The 14,778-nt window shown below is 45.8% G+C and overlaps 1 protein-coding gene across 1 annotated transcript in view; it reads left to right on the forward strand.

Moving 5' to 3' along the window:
- Window positions 1-14,778, forward strand: part of LOC121581239 (DENN domain-containing protein 2A-like) — a 77,121-nt gene that overhangs the window by 35,758 nt on the left and 26,585 nt on the right. The window contains exons 10-12 of the mRNA XM_041896728.2: window positions 7,977-8,054; window positions 8,215-8,355; window positions 8,602-8,750. Of these exons, the coding sequence (XP_041752662.2) occupies window positions 7,977-8,054; window positions 8,215-8,355; window positions 8,602-8,750 (368 nt within the window). The remainder of the gene's footprint in view (window positions 1-7,976; window positions 8,055-8,214; window positions 8,356-8,601; window positions 8,751-14,778) is intronic.

Genomic DNA, 14,778 nt, shown 5'->3' on the forward strand with positions numbered 1-14,778 from the left:
GGAAAAAACAAAGACCAACAGATGCTAGGCCCTCAATGGAATGAGTTTGACACCCATGCACTAGACCCACTCCAATTTGCATAACACCCAAACAGATCCATAGACGACGTAATCTAAATTGCACTCCACACTGCCTTCACCCAACTAGATAAAAGGAATACCTATGTGAGAACACTGTTCATTCACTACAGCTCAGCATTCAACACCATAGTCCCCTGCAAGCTCGTTGCCAAGCTTGGGACCCTGGGACTGTACACCTCCCTCTGCAACTGGATCCTGGACTTCCTGATGGAAAGGTGGTGATGATAGAAAACAACACCCCCGCCCCAGTGACCCTCAACATGGGGGCCCCACAGGGGTGTGTGCTTAGTCCCCTCCTACACTCCTTGTTCACCCACGCACAACTCCAACACCATCATCAAGTTTGCTGAAGATAGTAGGCCTGATCACCGGCGACGATGAGTTAGCCTACAGGGAGGAGGTCAGTGACTTGGCGGTGTGGTGCCAGGACAACAATCTTTCCCTCAATGTCAGAAAGACAAAGAAACTGATTGTAGACTACAGGAAACGGAGGGCAGAGCACACCCCCATTCACATCGACGGGGCTGTAGTGGAACAGGTCGAGTGCTTCAAATTCCTCTGTGTCCACATCAATAAGATCCTAACATGGTACAAACACAGTTGTGAAGAGGGCACGACAATGCCTCTTCCACCTCAGGAGGCTGAAAAGATTTGGCATGGGCCCTCAGATCCACAGATCCATGTTCTACAGCTGCACCATTGAGAGCATCTTGACTGGCTGCATCACCGCTTGGTATGGCAACTGCTTGGCATCCGACCGTAAGGCGCTATAGAGGGTGGTGCATATGGCCCAGTACATCAGTGGGTCTGAGCTCCCTACCATCCAGGACCTCTATATCAGGTGGTGTGAAAGGAAGGCCCAGAAAATTGTTAAAGACCCAAGCCATAGACTGTTTTCTCTGCATCCACATGGCAAGCGGTACCGGAACGCTAAGTCTGGGACCAAAAGGCTCCTTAACAGCTTGTACCCCCAAGCCATAAGACTGCTGAACAGTTAATCAAATGGCTACCCAGACAATTTGCATTGACCCCTTTTTTTTGCATTGACCCCCTCTCTTGCACACACACATACTACACTGACACTCCAATACACATTTAAGTCATTTAACAGACACTATTATTAAAGCGACTTACAGTGAGTGCATATATGTTCGTACTGGTCCCCCTTGGGAATCAAACCCATAACCCTGGAGTTGCAAGCGCCATGCTCTACCAACTGAGCCACACGGAACACGTGCATATTGACGCCCCACACATACACTCACACATAGACACACTTTCACACTCTTTCACACTTCACATATGCTGCTGCTACTCTGTTTATTATCTATCCTGATTGCGTAGTCACTTTCACCCCTACCTATATGTACATATTACCTCAATTACCTCAGCTACCTGGTACCCCTGCACATTGACTCAGTGCTGGTACTCCTTGGATATAGCCTCGTTTTTTTCTTACTTTTCAACTCAGCATTGTTGGGAAAGGGCTCATAAGTAAGCATTTCACGGTAAAGTCTACACAAGTTGTAACCATTTATGTAGGGTTCTTAATAGAACCCCCTGTATATGGTCCTATCTAGAACCCTCTATGAAGGGTTCTGCCTAGAAGCCCCTATGAAGAGTTATACCAATAACCATTTTATCATCTAAAGGTTTTTCCTAGAACCTTCTATGAAGGGTTCTACCGAGAACCCTCTTATCTTTGGAGGGTTCTTCCTTACTGAGTATACCTAATATTGAGTTGCAGCCCCCCACCACCATACCCGTTCAAAGGCACTTACATTTTTTGTCTTCCCCATTCACCCTCTGAATGGCACACATACACAATACATGTCTCAATTGTCTCAAGGCTTAGAAATCCTTCTTTAACCGGTCGTCTCCCCTTCATCTACATTGATTTGAAGTGGATTTAACAAGTGACATAAGGGATCAGAGCAGGTATTCTTAATGATTTGTATATTCAGTGTATATCATAATTTCTTTGAGGTCCTTGTTATACCCTAACACAGTGGTGTTAGGAAACTCCACATCAGGCCTGCAAGTTGCATTATGCTGACTTGCAAAGTGATGTTTAATTCCTATTGGAAGCCAGCCAGAGTTAGGATATCCAACTAGTGAATTTTTTTATCACCCGCAACCTGCATTCAGAATGACTGCCAGGGTAGGGAGATTGAATACTGAGACTACCTCAATCATCTAAACTGGAACAATCATCTCAGTAATGGGTGCAATAAATCTAACTACTAAAAGATTGGATTAGTTTAGAAAAAGGTATGCTATTTATCTTTGTATAGCATACAATTCATCAATCAGTCAACATACATGCAAAAACACAGATATTTAAACAAATAATTCTAACAATTACCCTGCATATCAAATAAAATCTAAATGTATTTGTCACATGCTTTGTAAACAACAAGTGTAGACTAACAGTGAAATGCTTACTTATGGACCCTTCCCAACAAAGAAGAAAGAATAAAAAGTATGTGAAAATAATAAAACGAGCAATAAATAGAAAAATAATAACACAAGGAATAAATACTCAGTGAGTACGTTAACTTGGTGTCACGGTTTCGGCCGAGGCTGCTCCTCCTCCTTGTTCGGGCAGGTTTCGGCGGTCGTCGTCCCCGGAGTACTAGCTATCACCGTTTGATGTTTTCGATGTCTGTTTGGTTTTGTTTGATTGTGTACACCTGTTTCCTGTTTGGTTGATTATGTCTCCTATAAGTTTCTCGTTTGGTTAGTCTTGTGTTGTGTGTTATTGTCCGCCTGTCGGTAGGAGCTGCGAGTTTCTGCTCTGTTTATTTGTTTGGTGTTTTTACGCACAGTTTGCGTAATCGCTCGCCTCTGTTTGTTTCGAGGCCCGTGTTTTGTATTTTGTCACTTTATGACTAGTAAAGTCTGTTGGACTAAGCCTCTGTGTCCTGCGCCTGACTCCTACACCACATCCACATCAGTTCCTGACACTTGGCTATATACACGGGTTACCAGTACCCGAGTCGATGTGCAGGGGTACGAGATCATTCAGGTAGATATGTACATACAGTGGGGGAAAAAAGTATTTAGTCAGCCACCAATTGTGCAAGTTCTCTCACTTAAAAAGATGAGAGAGGTCTGTAATTTTCATCATAGGTACACGTCAACTATGACAGACAAAATGAGAAAAAAAAATCCAGAAAATCACATTGTAGGATTTTTCATGAATTTATTTGCAAATTATGGTGGAAAATAAGTATTTGGTCAGTAACAAAAGTTTCTCAATACTTTGTTATATACCCTTTGTTGGCAATGACACAGGTCAAACGTTTTCTGTAAGTCTTCACAAGGTTTTCACACACTGTTGCTGGTATTTTGGCCCATTCCTCCATGCAGATCTCCTATAGAGCAGTGATGTTTTGGGGCTGTCGCTGGGCAACACAGACTTTCAACTCCCTCCAAAGATTTTCTATGGGGTTGAGATCTGGAGACTGGCTAGGCCACTCCAGGACCTTGAAATGCTTCTTACGAAGCCACTCCTTCGTTGCCCGGGCGGTGTGTTTGGGATCATTGTCATGCTGAAAGACCCAGCCACGTTTCATCTTCAATGCCTTGCTGATGGAAGGAGGTTTTCACTCAAAATGTCATGATACATGGCCCCATTCATTCTTTCCTTTACACGGATCAGTCGTCCTGGTCCCTTTGCAGAAAAACAGCCCCAAAGCATGATGTTTCCACCCCCATGCTTCACAGTAGGTATGGTGTTCTTTGGATGCAACTCAGCATTCTTTGTCCTCCAAACACGACGAGTTGAGTTTTTACCAAAAAGTTCTATTTTGGTTTCATCTGACCATATGACATTCTCCCAATCCTCTTCTGGATCATCCAAATGCACTCTAGCAAACTTCAGACGGGCCTGGACATGTACTGGCTTAAGCAGGGGGACACGTCTGGCACTGCAGGATTTGACCTGGCGGCGTAGTGTGTTACTGATGGTAGGCTTTGTTACTTTGGTCCCAGCTCTCTGCAGGTCATTCACTAGGTCCCCCCGTGTGGTTCTGGGATTTTTGCTCACCGTTCTTGTGATCATTTTGACCCCACGGTGTGAGATCTTGCGTGGAGCCCCAGATCGAGGAAGATTATCAGTGGTCTTGTATGTCTTCCATTTCCTAATAATTGTTCCCACAGTTGATTTCTTCAAACCAAGCTGCTTACCTATTGCAGATTCAGTCTTCCCAGCCTGGTGCAGGTCTACAATTTTGTTTCTGGTGTCCTTTGACAGCTCTTTGGTCTTGGCCATAGTGGAGTTTGGAGTGTGACTGTTTGAGGTTGTGGACAGGTGTCTTTTATACTGATAACAAGTTCAAACAGGTGCCATTAATACAGGTAAAGAGTGGAGGACAGAGGAGCCTCTTAAAGAAGAAGTTACAGGTCTGTGAGAGCCAGAAATCTTGCTTGTTTGTAGGTGACCAAATACTTATTTTCCACCATAATTTGTAAATAAATTCATTAAAAGTCCTACAATGTGATATTCTGGATTTTTTTTTCTAAATTTGTCTGTCATAGTTGACGTGTACCTATGATGAAAATTACAGGCCTCTCTCATCTTTTTAAGTGGGAGAACTTGCACAATTGGTGGCTGACTAAATACTTTTTTCCCCCACTGTATAGGTAGGGATAAAGTGACTAGGCAACAGGATAGCTAAAAAACAGTAACAGCAGCTTATGTGATGAGTCAAAAGAGATTAGTGTAAAAAGGGTCAATGCAGATATTCCGGGTAGCTATTGGTTAACTATTTAACTAACTATTTAGCAGTCTTATAGCTTGGGGGTAGGAGCTGTTCAGGGTCCTGTTGGTTACAGTGCATCGGTACCGCTTGCCGTGCTGTAGAATAGAGAACAATCTACGACTTGGGTGGCTGGAGTCTTTGCCAATATTTAGTGCCTTCCTCTGACACCGCCACGTAGAGGTCCTGGATGGCAGGTAGCTTGGTCCCAGTGATGTACTGGGCCGTACGCACTACCCCCTGTATCATCTTGTGGTCGGATACCAAACAATTGCCATACCAAGCGGTGATGCAGCCAGTCAAGATGCTCTCAATGATGCAGCTGTATAACTTTTTGATGACCTCAGGGCCAATGCAGAATCTTTTCAGCCTTCTGAAGGGGAAGAGGAGGAAAGAGGCGTTGTCGTGCCCTCTTCATGACTGTCTTGATGTGTGTGGACCATGATAGTTCGTTAGTGATGTGGACACCGAGGAACTTGAAGCTCTCGACCTGTTCCACAACAGCCTCGTTCCACAACAGCCCCGTCGATGTGAATGGGGAGGTGCTCGGCCCTCGGTTTCCTGTAGTCCACAATCAGCTCCTTTGCCTTGCTGATGTTGAGGGATAGGTTGTTGTCCTGGAACCACGCTGCCAGGTCTCTGACATCCTCCCTGTAGGCTGTCTCATCATCGGTGATCAGGCCTACCACCATCCTGTCGTCTGTAAACTTAATGATGATGTTGGAGTTGTGCGCGGCCACACAGTCGTGGGCGAACAGGGAGTACAGGAGGGGACTAAGAACCCATGAGGGGCCCCCGTGTTGAGGGTCAGTGGGGCGGACGTGCTAGTGCCTACCTTCACCACCTGGGGGTGGCCCGTCAGGATCCAGTTGCAGAGGGAGGGGTTTATTCCCAGGGTCCTTAGCTTAGTGATGAGCTTCGAGGGCACAATGATGTTGAATTCTGAGCTGTAGTCAATGAACAGCATTCTCACATAGGTGTTCCTTTTGTCCAGAAGGGAAAGGGCAGTGTGGAGTGCAATAGAGATTGCGTCATCTGTGGATCTGTTGGGGTGGTATGTGAATTGGAGTGGGTCCAGTGTGTCTGGGATGATGGTGTTGATGTGAGCCAGCCTTTCAAAACATTTCATGGCTACAGATGTGAGGGCTTTAGGGCAATAGTCATTTAGACAGGCTACCTTGGCTTTCTTGGGACAGGGACTATGGTGGTCTCCTTGAAACATGTAGGTATTATAGACTGGGTCAGAGAGAGGTTGAAAATGTCAGTAAAGACACTTGCCAGCTGGTCAGCGCATGTTCTGAGTACGTGTAATGGTAATCCGTCTGGCTCTGTGGCATTGTGAATGTTAACTTGTTTAAAGGTCTTACTCACATCGGCTACGGAGAGCATGATCACACAGTCGTCCAGAACAGCTGGTGCTCTCATGGATAGTTCAGTGTTGCTAGCCTCGAAGCACGCATAGAAGGTATTTAGCTCCTTTGGTAGGCTAGTGTCACTGGACAGCTCGCGTCTGGGTTTCCCTTTGTAATCCGTGACAGTTTGCAAGCCCTACACATCCGACAAGCGTCAGAGCCGGTGTAGTAGGATTCGATCTTGGTCCTGTATTGACACTTTTTCTGTCGGAGGGCGTAGCGGGATTTCTTATAAGCGTCTCGGATTAGTGCCCCGCTCATTGAAAGTGGCAGCTCTAGCCTGTAGCTCAGTGAGGATGTTGGCTGGAATCCATGACTTCTGGTTGGGATATGTATGTACGGTCACTGTGGGGACAACGTCGATGCACTTATTAATAAATTCCTCAATGCCATCGGATGAATCCTGGAACATATTCCAGTCTGTGCTAGCAAAACAGTCCTGTAGCTTAGCATCCACTCCATCGGACCACTTCCGTATTGAGTACTTTACGTTTGAGTTTTTGCTTGTAAGCAGGAATCAGGAGGATAGAGTTATTGTCAGATTTGCCAAATGTAGGGCCAGGGAGAGCTTTGTATGTATCTCTGTGTGTGGTGTAAAGGTGATCTAGTTTTTTTTTCCCTCTGGTTGCATATTTAACATGCTGATAGAAATGAGGTCAAACGGATTTTAGTTTTCTTGCATTAAAGTCACCGGCCACTAGGAGCACCGCCTCTGAGTGAGCATTTTCTTGTTTTCTTATGGCCCTATACAGCTCATTGAGTTTTGACTTAGTGCCAGCATCGGTTTGTGGTGGTAAATAGACAGCTACGAAAAATCTAGATGAAAACTCTTTGGTAGATAGTGTGGTCTACAGCTTATCATGAGATATTCTAATGCAGGCGAGCAGAATCTCGAGACTTCCTTAATATTAGAGATTGCGCACCAGTTGCTGTTAACAGAGACACACACCCCCTCCTCCTGAGCTTCCCCGACGCAGCCGTTCTGTCCTGCCGATATATAGAAATACCAGCTAGATTTATATTTACCATATCCTTTTTCAGCTACAACTTGGAGAAACACAGGATATTACAGTTCTTTAGATCACGTTGATAAGATAGTATCGAACGGAGCTTATTCAGTTTATTCTCTAGTGATTGCACATTCGCCAATAGAACGGAGGGTACAGGTGATTTATCCACGTAGTCTCATCAGGTATCCCACACGCCGGCCTCTATAGCGCCGTCTCCTCCTTCTTCGAGTGTCGGGGATTTGGGCCTGGTCCGTGATAATCAATATGTCTTTCGCCTCCGACTCATTGAAGTAGAGGTCCTCCTCCAAATGGAGGTTAGTGATAGCTGTTCTGATGTCCAGAAGGTATTTTTGGTCATGAAATAGAGAGCATGCTGGGAAATATGATATATGGTTCTATGTAGAACCCTTCTTGCCTTCCAAAGAATCCATCTTGCCTTCCAAAGAATCATCAAATAACCCTTTCTTCCAAAAACGGTTCTAGGTAGAACCCTTTGCCTTACAAAGAATCCTTCTCTTCCAAAAGGGGTCTTCAGATCAAAACGGTTCTTGGTAGAACCCTATCCCTCCGCAAAGAACCATTTCGGAACCTTTTTTCTAAGAGTGCAGCCTATGCTGGTCTATGCTGGGGGGTTTTCAGCAGGGACACGGCTTAGGTTTTCCTAGAGGGGCTATGACAAAGCATTAAAATATCCTCCTCTCTTCTCCCAGCCCAGTGGGAAAGGAAAGCGTCTCCCTGAAGTCTATTGCATCGTCAGCCACTTGGGATGCTTCCACCTCTTCTCCAAGGTATAGTATACTGTACATCAGCCTCCTGGTTGCCACCTCTCATCCTGTATCCCATCAAACCCAGGATTCGAGCTGGCAACTCTTCCATTACTGGCCCGTCTCTCTAACCTCTAGGCTACCTGCTGACCTCTCTGTCCTGCCCTGTGTGTGTGTCCGCCAGGTCCTGGATGAGGTGGAGAGGAGGAGGGCCCTGTCTCCAGCCCTGGTCCAACCCTTCATGAGGGCCATTATGGAGGCTCCGTTTCCTGCCCCTGGCAGACCCATCACCATAAAAACCTTCCTGCCCGGATCTGGTACTGAGGTAGGTCCTCGATTTTACGTTATTCTCCAAAGAAGACCTCCAATAATATTACATACAGATGCCATGCAAAGTCTTTGAGTTGAAGAGTTCTTTGCTGCGTCCGTTTTGTATTACTTAGTAAAATATATCTCACTCTCCATTCTCTTTGTCTCTCTCTCCTCTTCTCACTCTCTGTCTTTCTCTCTCTGTCACTCCCTGTCTGTTTATCTCTCCCCCCCTTCTTTCTACCCCCATCTCCTGTCTCAGGTAATGGAGCTGTGTCGTCCATCTGACTCTCGTCTGGAGCACGTGGACTTTGAGTGTCTCTTCTCCTGTCTGAGTCTGCGTCTGCTACTCAGGGTCTTTGGTTCTCTCCTGCTGGAACGTAGGGTCATCTTCACTGCAGACAAACTCAGGTGTGATGCCATTAGCCTGATAGGCTACTCAGCACTTTATGGCATAGTTAATAAGTAGAAATCAAAACAATTTGATGTATTATTTTACAATTATATTTTATTTCAAAGCAGCCACAAAGCATCCCCAAAGATGGTAGTATAGCTGGGACTGTGGATTTTATAGCTGAGAGGAAAAACACAAGAGACAGAATAAACAGAGAAAATAAAATAGTGGCACAGCCTCATGGTTCAAATGTTTTTCTTCAATGTGACAGGGAGATATTGAGTGAAGCCTGCTGTTGTGTTGATTCTGTCCCTTTTAGAAACTGTTTATTTCTCTTTGGAAAATGCCTGTGAGAGCCAGAGATGGCTAGGGCCACTGGGGTCAGTGTAGTAGAAGAGAGGTACGCAGAGTGGAATGACATAGTTGTCCTAGAGTTGGGTTCCCCAACTGGCGGCCCACGGGTGATTATGATCATTTTCTTTTACATTGTTGGACATAAAAGACTGTAAAACACCAGCAAATTAGGAAATCTATTCCAAAGTATTCCCACGCATAATAGAGAGGTATACACTGAGTATACGATACATTGCAGCCCCCCCCACCCCACCCCACACACACGCATCCTTTTTGCCCTCAGAACAGCCTCAATTGGTCGGGGCATGGACTATAAAAGGTGTCGAAAGCGTTCCACATGGGTGCTGGCCCATGTTGACTCCAATGTTTCCCACATCTGTGTCAAGTTGGCTGGATGTCCTTTGGGTGGTGGACCATTCTTGATACACATGGGAAACTAATGAGCAGGAAAAACCTAGCAGCGTTACAGTTCTTGACACAAACTGGTGCGCCTTGCACCTACTAACATACCCCGTTCAAAGGCACCTAAATATTTTGTCTTGCCCATTCACCCTCTGAAAGGCACATATACACAATCCATGTCTCAATTATCTCAAGGCTTAAAAATCCTTCTTTAACCTGTCTCCTCCACTTCATCTACACCGTTTGAAGTGGATTTAACAAGTGCCATCAATAAAGGATCCTAGCTTTCACTTGGATTCACCTGGTCAGTCTATGTCATGGAAAGAGCAGGTGTTTTGTATACTCTGTGTATGTGATCATATATAAATGTAAGCAAGGTTTGAAATGATTGGGTTTTAGTCAAATATTATATATGCTTGGGCTTCTTGTGGTCAATTTCCAGTCTACATATTTTTTGTAATTATGTTCCGGACCCCTGACCATCTGCTCAAAATCAAATCAAATCAAATGTAATTGGTCACATACACATATTTAGCAGATGTTATTGAGGGTGTAGCGAAATGCTTGTGTTCCTAGCTACAACAGTGCAGTGGTAACTAACAATTCACAACAATACACACAAATCTAAAAGTAAAATAATGGAATTAAGAAATATATAAATATTAGGACGAGCAATGTCTGAGTGGCATTGACTAAAAGTACAGTATATACATATGAAATGAGTAAAACAGTATGTAAACATTATTGAAGTGTATAGTGTTCCATTTAAAGTGACCAGTAATTCCATGTCTATGTACATAGGGCAGCAGCCTCTAAGGTGCAGGGTTGAGTAACCGGGTGGTAGCCGGCTAGTGATGGCTATTTAACAGTCTGATTGATAGCCTTGAGATAGAAGCTGTTTTTCAGTCTCTCGGTCACAGCTTTGATGCACCTGTACTGACCTCGCCTTCTGGATGATAGCGGGGTGAACAGGCTATGGCTCAGGTGGTTGATGATTGAGTGCTGTAGGTGTCCTGGAGGGCAGGCAGTGTGCTCCCGGTGATGTGTTGGGCAGACCGCACCACACTCTGGAGAGCCCTGCGGTTGCGGGCGGTGCAGTTGCCGTACCAGGCGGTGATACAGCCTGACAGGATGCTCTCAATTGTACATCTGTAAAAGTTTGTGAGGGGACAAGCCACATTTCTTCAGCCCCCTGAGGTTGAAGAGGCACTGTTGCGCCTTCTTCACCACAGTCTCAATGTGGGTGGACCATTTCAGATTGTCAGTGATGTGTACACTGAGGAACTTTAAGCTTTTCACCTTCTCCACTGCGGTCCCGTCGATGTGAATAGGGGCATGCTTTCTCTGTTGTCTCCTGAAGTCCACGATCAGCTCCTTTGTTTTGTTGACGTTGAGGGAGAGGTTATTTTCCTGGCACCACTCCACCAGGTCCCTCACCTCCTCCCTGTAGGCTGTCTCGTCATTGTTGGTAATCAGGCTTACTACTGTTGTGTCGTCTGCAAACTTGATGATTGAGTTGGAGGCGTGTGTGGCCACGCAGTCATGGGTGAACAGGGAGTTCAGGAGGGGGCTGAGCACGCACCCTTGTGGGGCCCCTGTGTTGAGGATCAGCGTAGTGGAGGTGTTGTTTCCTACCTTCACCACCTGGGGGCGGCCCGTCAGGTAGTCCAAGACCCAGTTGCACAGGGCGGGGTTCAGACCCAGGTCCCCGAGCTTAATGATGAGCTTGGAGGGTACTATGCTGTTGAAGTCTGAGCTATAGTCAATGAACAGCATTCTTACATAGGTATTCCTCTTGTCCAGACGGGATAGGGCAGTGTCCAGTCCGCCTGGCCTTGCTGCTATTCCAGTTTCAACTGTTCTGCCTGCGGTTACGAAACCCCTACCTGTCCCAGACCTGCTGTTTTCAACTCTTAATGATCGGCTATGAAAAGCCAACTGAGAGACCTGAGCCCTAGGACCATACGTCGGGACTACCGGCCGTGGTGACTCCTTGCTGTCCCCAGTCCGCCTGGCCTTGCTGCTATTCCAGTTTCAACTGTTCTGCCTGCGGTTATGGAACCCCTACCTGTCCCAGACCTGCTGTTTTCAACTCTTAATGATCGGCTATGAAAAGCCAACTGAGATTTATTCCTGATTATTATTTGACCATGCTTGTCACTTATGAACATTTTTGAACATCTTGGCATGGTTCTGTTATAATCTTCACCCGGCACAGCCAGAAGAGGACTGGCCACCCCTCATAGCCTGGTTCCTCTCTAGGTTTCTTCCTAGGTTTTCGCCTTTCTAGGGAGTTTTTCCTAGCCACCGTGCTTCTACACCTGCATTACTAGCTGTTTGGGGTTTTAGGCTGGGTTTCTGTACAGCACTTCGAGATATTAGCTGATGTAAGAAGGGCTATATAAAATAAAATTGATTGATTGATTGATTGTGCAGTGCAATGGTGATTGCATCATCTGTGGATCTATTGCGGCAGCATGCAAATTGAGTGGGTCTAGGGTGTCAGGTAAGGTGGAGGTGATATGATCCTTAACTAGCCTCTCAAAGCACTTCATGATGACAGAAGTGAGTACTACGGAGTGATAGTCATTTAGTTCAGTTACCTTTGCTTTCTTGGGCACAAAAACAATGGTGGACATCTTGAAGCATGTGGGGACAGCAGACTTGAATAGGGAGAGGTTGAATATGTCCGTAAACACTCCAGCCTTCTGGTCTGCGCATGTTCTGAGGACGCGGCTAGGGATACCGTCTGGACCGGCAGCCTTGCGAGGGTTATCACGCTTAAATGTCTTACTCACGTTGGCCACGGAGAACGAAAGCCCACAGTCCTTGGGAGAAGACCGCATCAGTGGCACTGTGTTATCCTCAATGCAGGCAAAGAAGGTGTTTAGCTTGTCCGGGAGCAAATGTCTGTGTCCGCGAAGTGACTGGTTTTCCCTTTGTAATCTGTGATTGTCGGTAGACCCTGCCACAAATGCCTTGTGTCTGAGCCATTTCATTGAACCTCCACTCTGTCACTGTACTGACGTTTTGCCTGTTTGATTGCCTTACGGAGGGAATAATTACACTGTTTGTATTCAACCATATTCCCAGTCTCCTTGCCATGGTTAAATGCGGTGGTTGAGGCTTTCAGTTTTGCACGAATACTGCCATCTATCCAAAGTTTTTGGTTTGCGTAAGTTTTAATAGTCACAGTGGGAACAACATCCCCTATACACTTCCTGAGGAACTAATTCACCGTGTCCATGTATACGTCAATGTTATTCTCAGAGGCAACCCGGAACATATCCCAGTCTGCGTGATCAAAACAATCTTGAAACATGGATTCTGATTGTTCAGACCAGCATTGAATAGACCTTAGCACGGGTACTTCCTGTTTGAGATTCTGCCTATAGGAAGGGAGGAGCAGAATGGAGTTGTGATCTGATTTGCTGAAGGGAGGGCGGGGGAGGGCCTCGTAGCCATCCTGGAAGGGAGAGTAACAATGGTTGAGAGTTTTTGTTGCGCGAGTACTAGAGGCAATGTGTTGATAGAACTTCGGAAGCGTTTTCCTCAAATTTGCTTTGTTAAAATCCCCAGCTACAATAAATGCGGCCTCAGGTTATGTGGTTTCCAGTTTGCACAAAGCCCAGTGTAGTTCCTTGAGGGCCATCGTGGTATCGGCTTGAGGGGGATATACATGGCTGTGACTATAACTGAAGAGAATTCTCTTGGGTGGTAATACCGTCAACATTTGATTGTGAGATATTCTAGGTCAGGTGAACAAAAGGACTTGAGGTCCTGTACATTATCACAATCACACCACACCTTTCTTCTTCCCAGAGAGTTCTTTATTCCTGTCTGCGCGATGTACTGAGAACCCAGCTGTCTGTATGGACGGAGACAGTATTTTCAGAGAGAGCCATGGTTCCGTGAAACAGAGTATGTTACAGTCCATGATGTCTCTCAGGAAGGAGATCCTCGCCCTGAGCGTGTCTACTTTATTGTCCAAGGACTGAACATTAGCGAGTAAAACACTCGGAAGCGGTGGATTGTGTGCACGCCTCCTGAGTCTGACTAGAAGTTCACTCTGAATACCTCTTCTTTGCCAGCAGCATCTTGGAGCAGCATCTGGGATAAGTTCAATTGCCCTGGGGGGTACGAACAAAGGATCAAATTCGGGAAAGTCGTATTTCTGGTTGTAATAGTCGTATTTCTGGTCGTAAAAAATGTGGCCCGCGGCTGTATCTACTTAATGATCCCTGTCCTAGAGTGAAGGAAAATGCCCCCCTGTGGGAAATATGGGCATTGAGGAGAAATCCGAAAATGACAGAGGAAGTTATTGTATTTTGACGAAGGACAAAATATTTCACACCACACTGCCGACTAGTGGTGAAAATATGCACATACAAACTTTTTAAAGAGCAACTGAAGGCGATAAACATCTACAGTGAGGGAAAAAAGTATTTGATCCCCTGCTGATTTTGTACGTCTGCCCACTGACAAAGAAATAATCAGTCTATAATTTTAATGGTAGGTTTATTTGAACAGTGAGAGACTGAATAACAACAAGAAAATCCAGAAAAGGCTGATGTTCGTCAACTCGAACCTTCAGCTCCCTCCCCAGATTTTCTATGGGATTAAGGTCTGGAGACTGGCTAGGCCACTCCAGGACCTTAATGTGCTTCTTCTTGAGCCACTCCTTTGTTGCCTGGCCGTGTGTTTTGGGTCATTGTCATGCTGGAATACCCATTCCACGACCCATTTTCAATGCCCTGGCTGAGGGAAGGAGGTTCTCAACCAAGATTTGACGGTTCATTGTCCCGTCCATCGTCCCTTTGATGCGGTGAAGTTGTCCTGTCCCCTTAGCAGAAAAATACCCCCAAAGCATAATGTTTCCACCTCCATGTTTGACGGCGGGGATGGTGTTGTTGGGGTCATAGGCAGCATTCCTCCTCCTCCAAACACGGCGAGTTTAGTTAATGCCAAAGAGCTCGATTTTGGTCTCATCTGACCACAACACTGTCACCCAGTTCTCCTCTGAATCATTCAGATGTTCATTGGCAATCTTCAGACGGCCCTGTATATGTGCTTTCTTGAGCAGGGGGACCTTGCGGGCGCTGCAGGATTTCAGTCCTTCACGGTGTAGTGTGTTACCAATTGTTTTCTTGCTCCCAGCTGCCTTGAGATCATTGACAAGATCCTCCCGTGTAGTTCTGGGCTGATTCCTCACCGTTCTCATGATCATTGCAACTCCACGAGGTGAGATCTTGCATGGAGCCCCAGGTTGAGGGAGATTGACAGTTATTT

This window comes from Coregonus clupeaformis, chromosome 14 (genome assembly GCF_020615455.1).
Source record: "Coregonus clupeaformis isolate EN_2021a chromosome 14, ASM2061545v1, whole genome shotgun sequence".
NCBI lineage: Eukaryota > Metazoa > Chordata > Actinopteri > Salmoniformes > Salmonidae > Coregonus > Coregonus clupeaformis.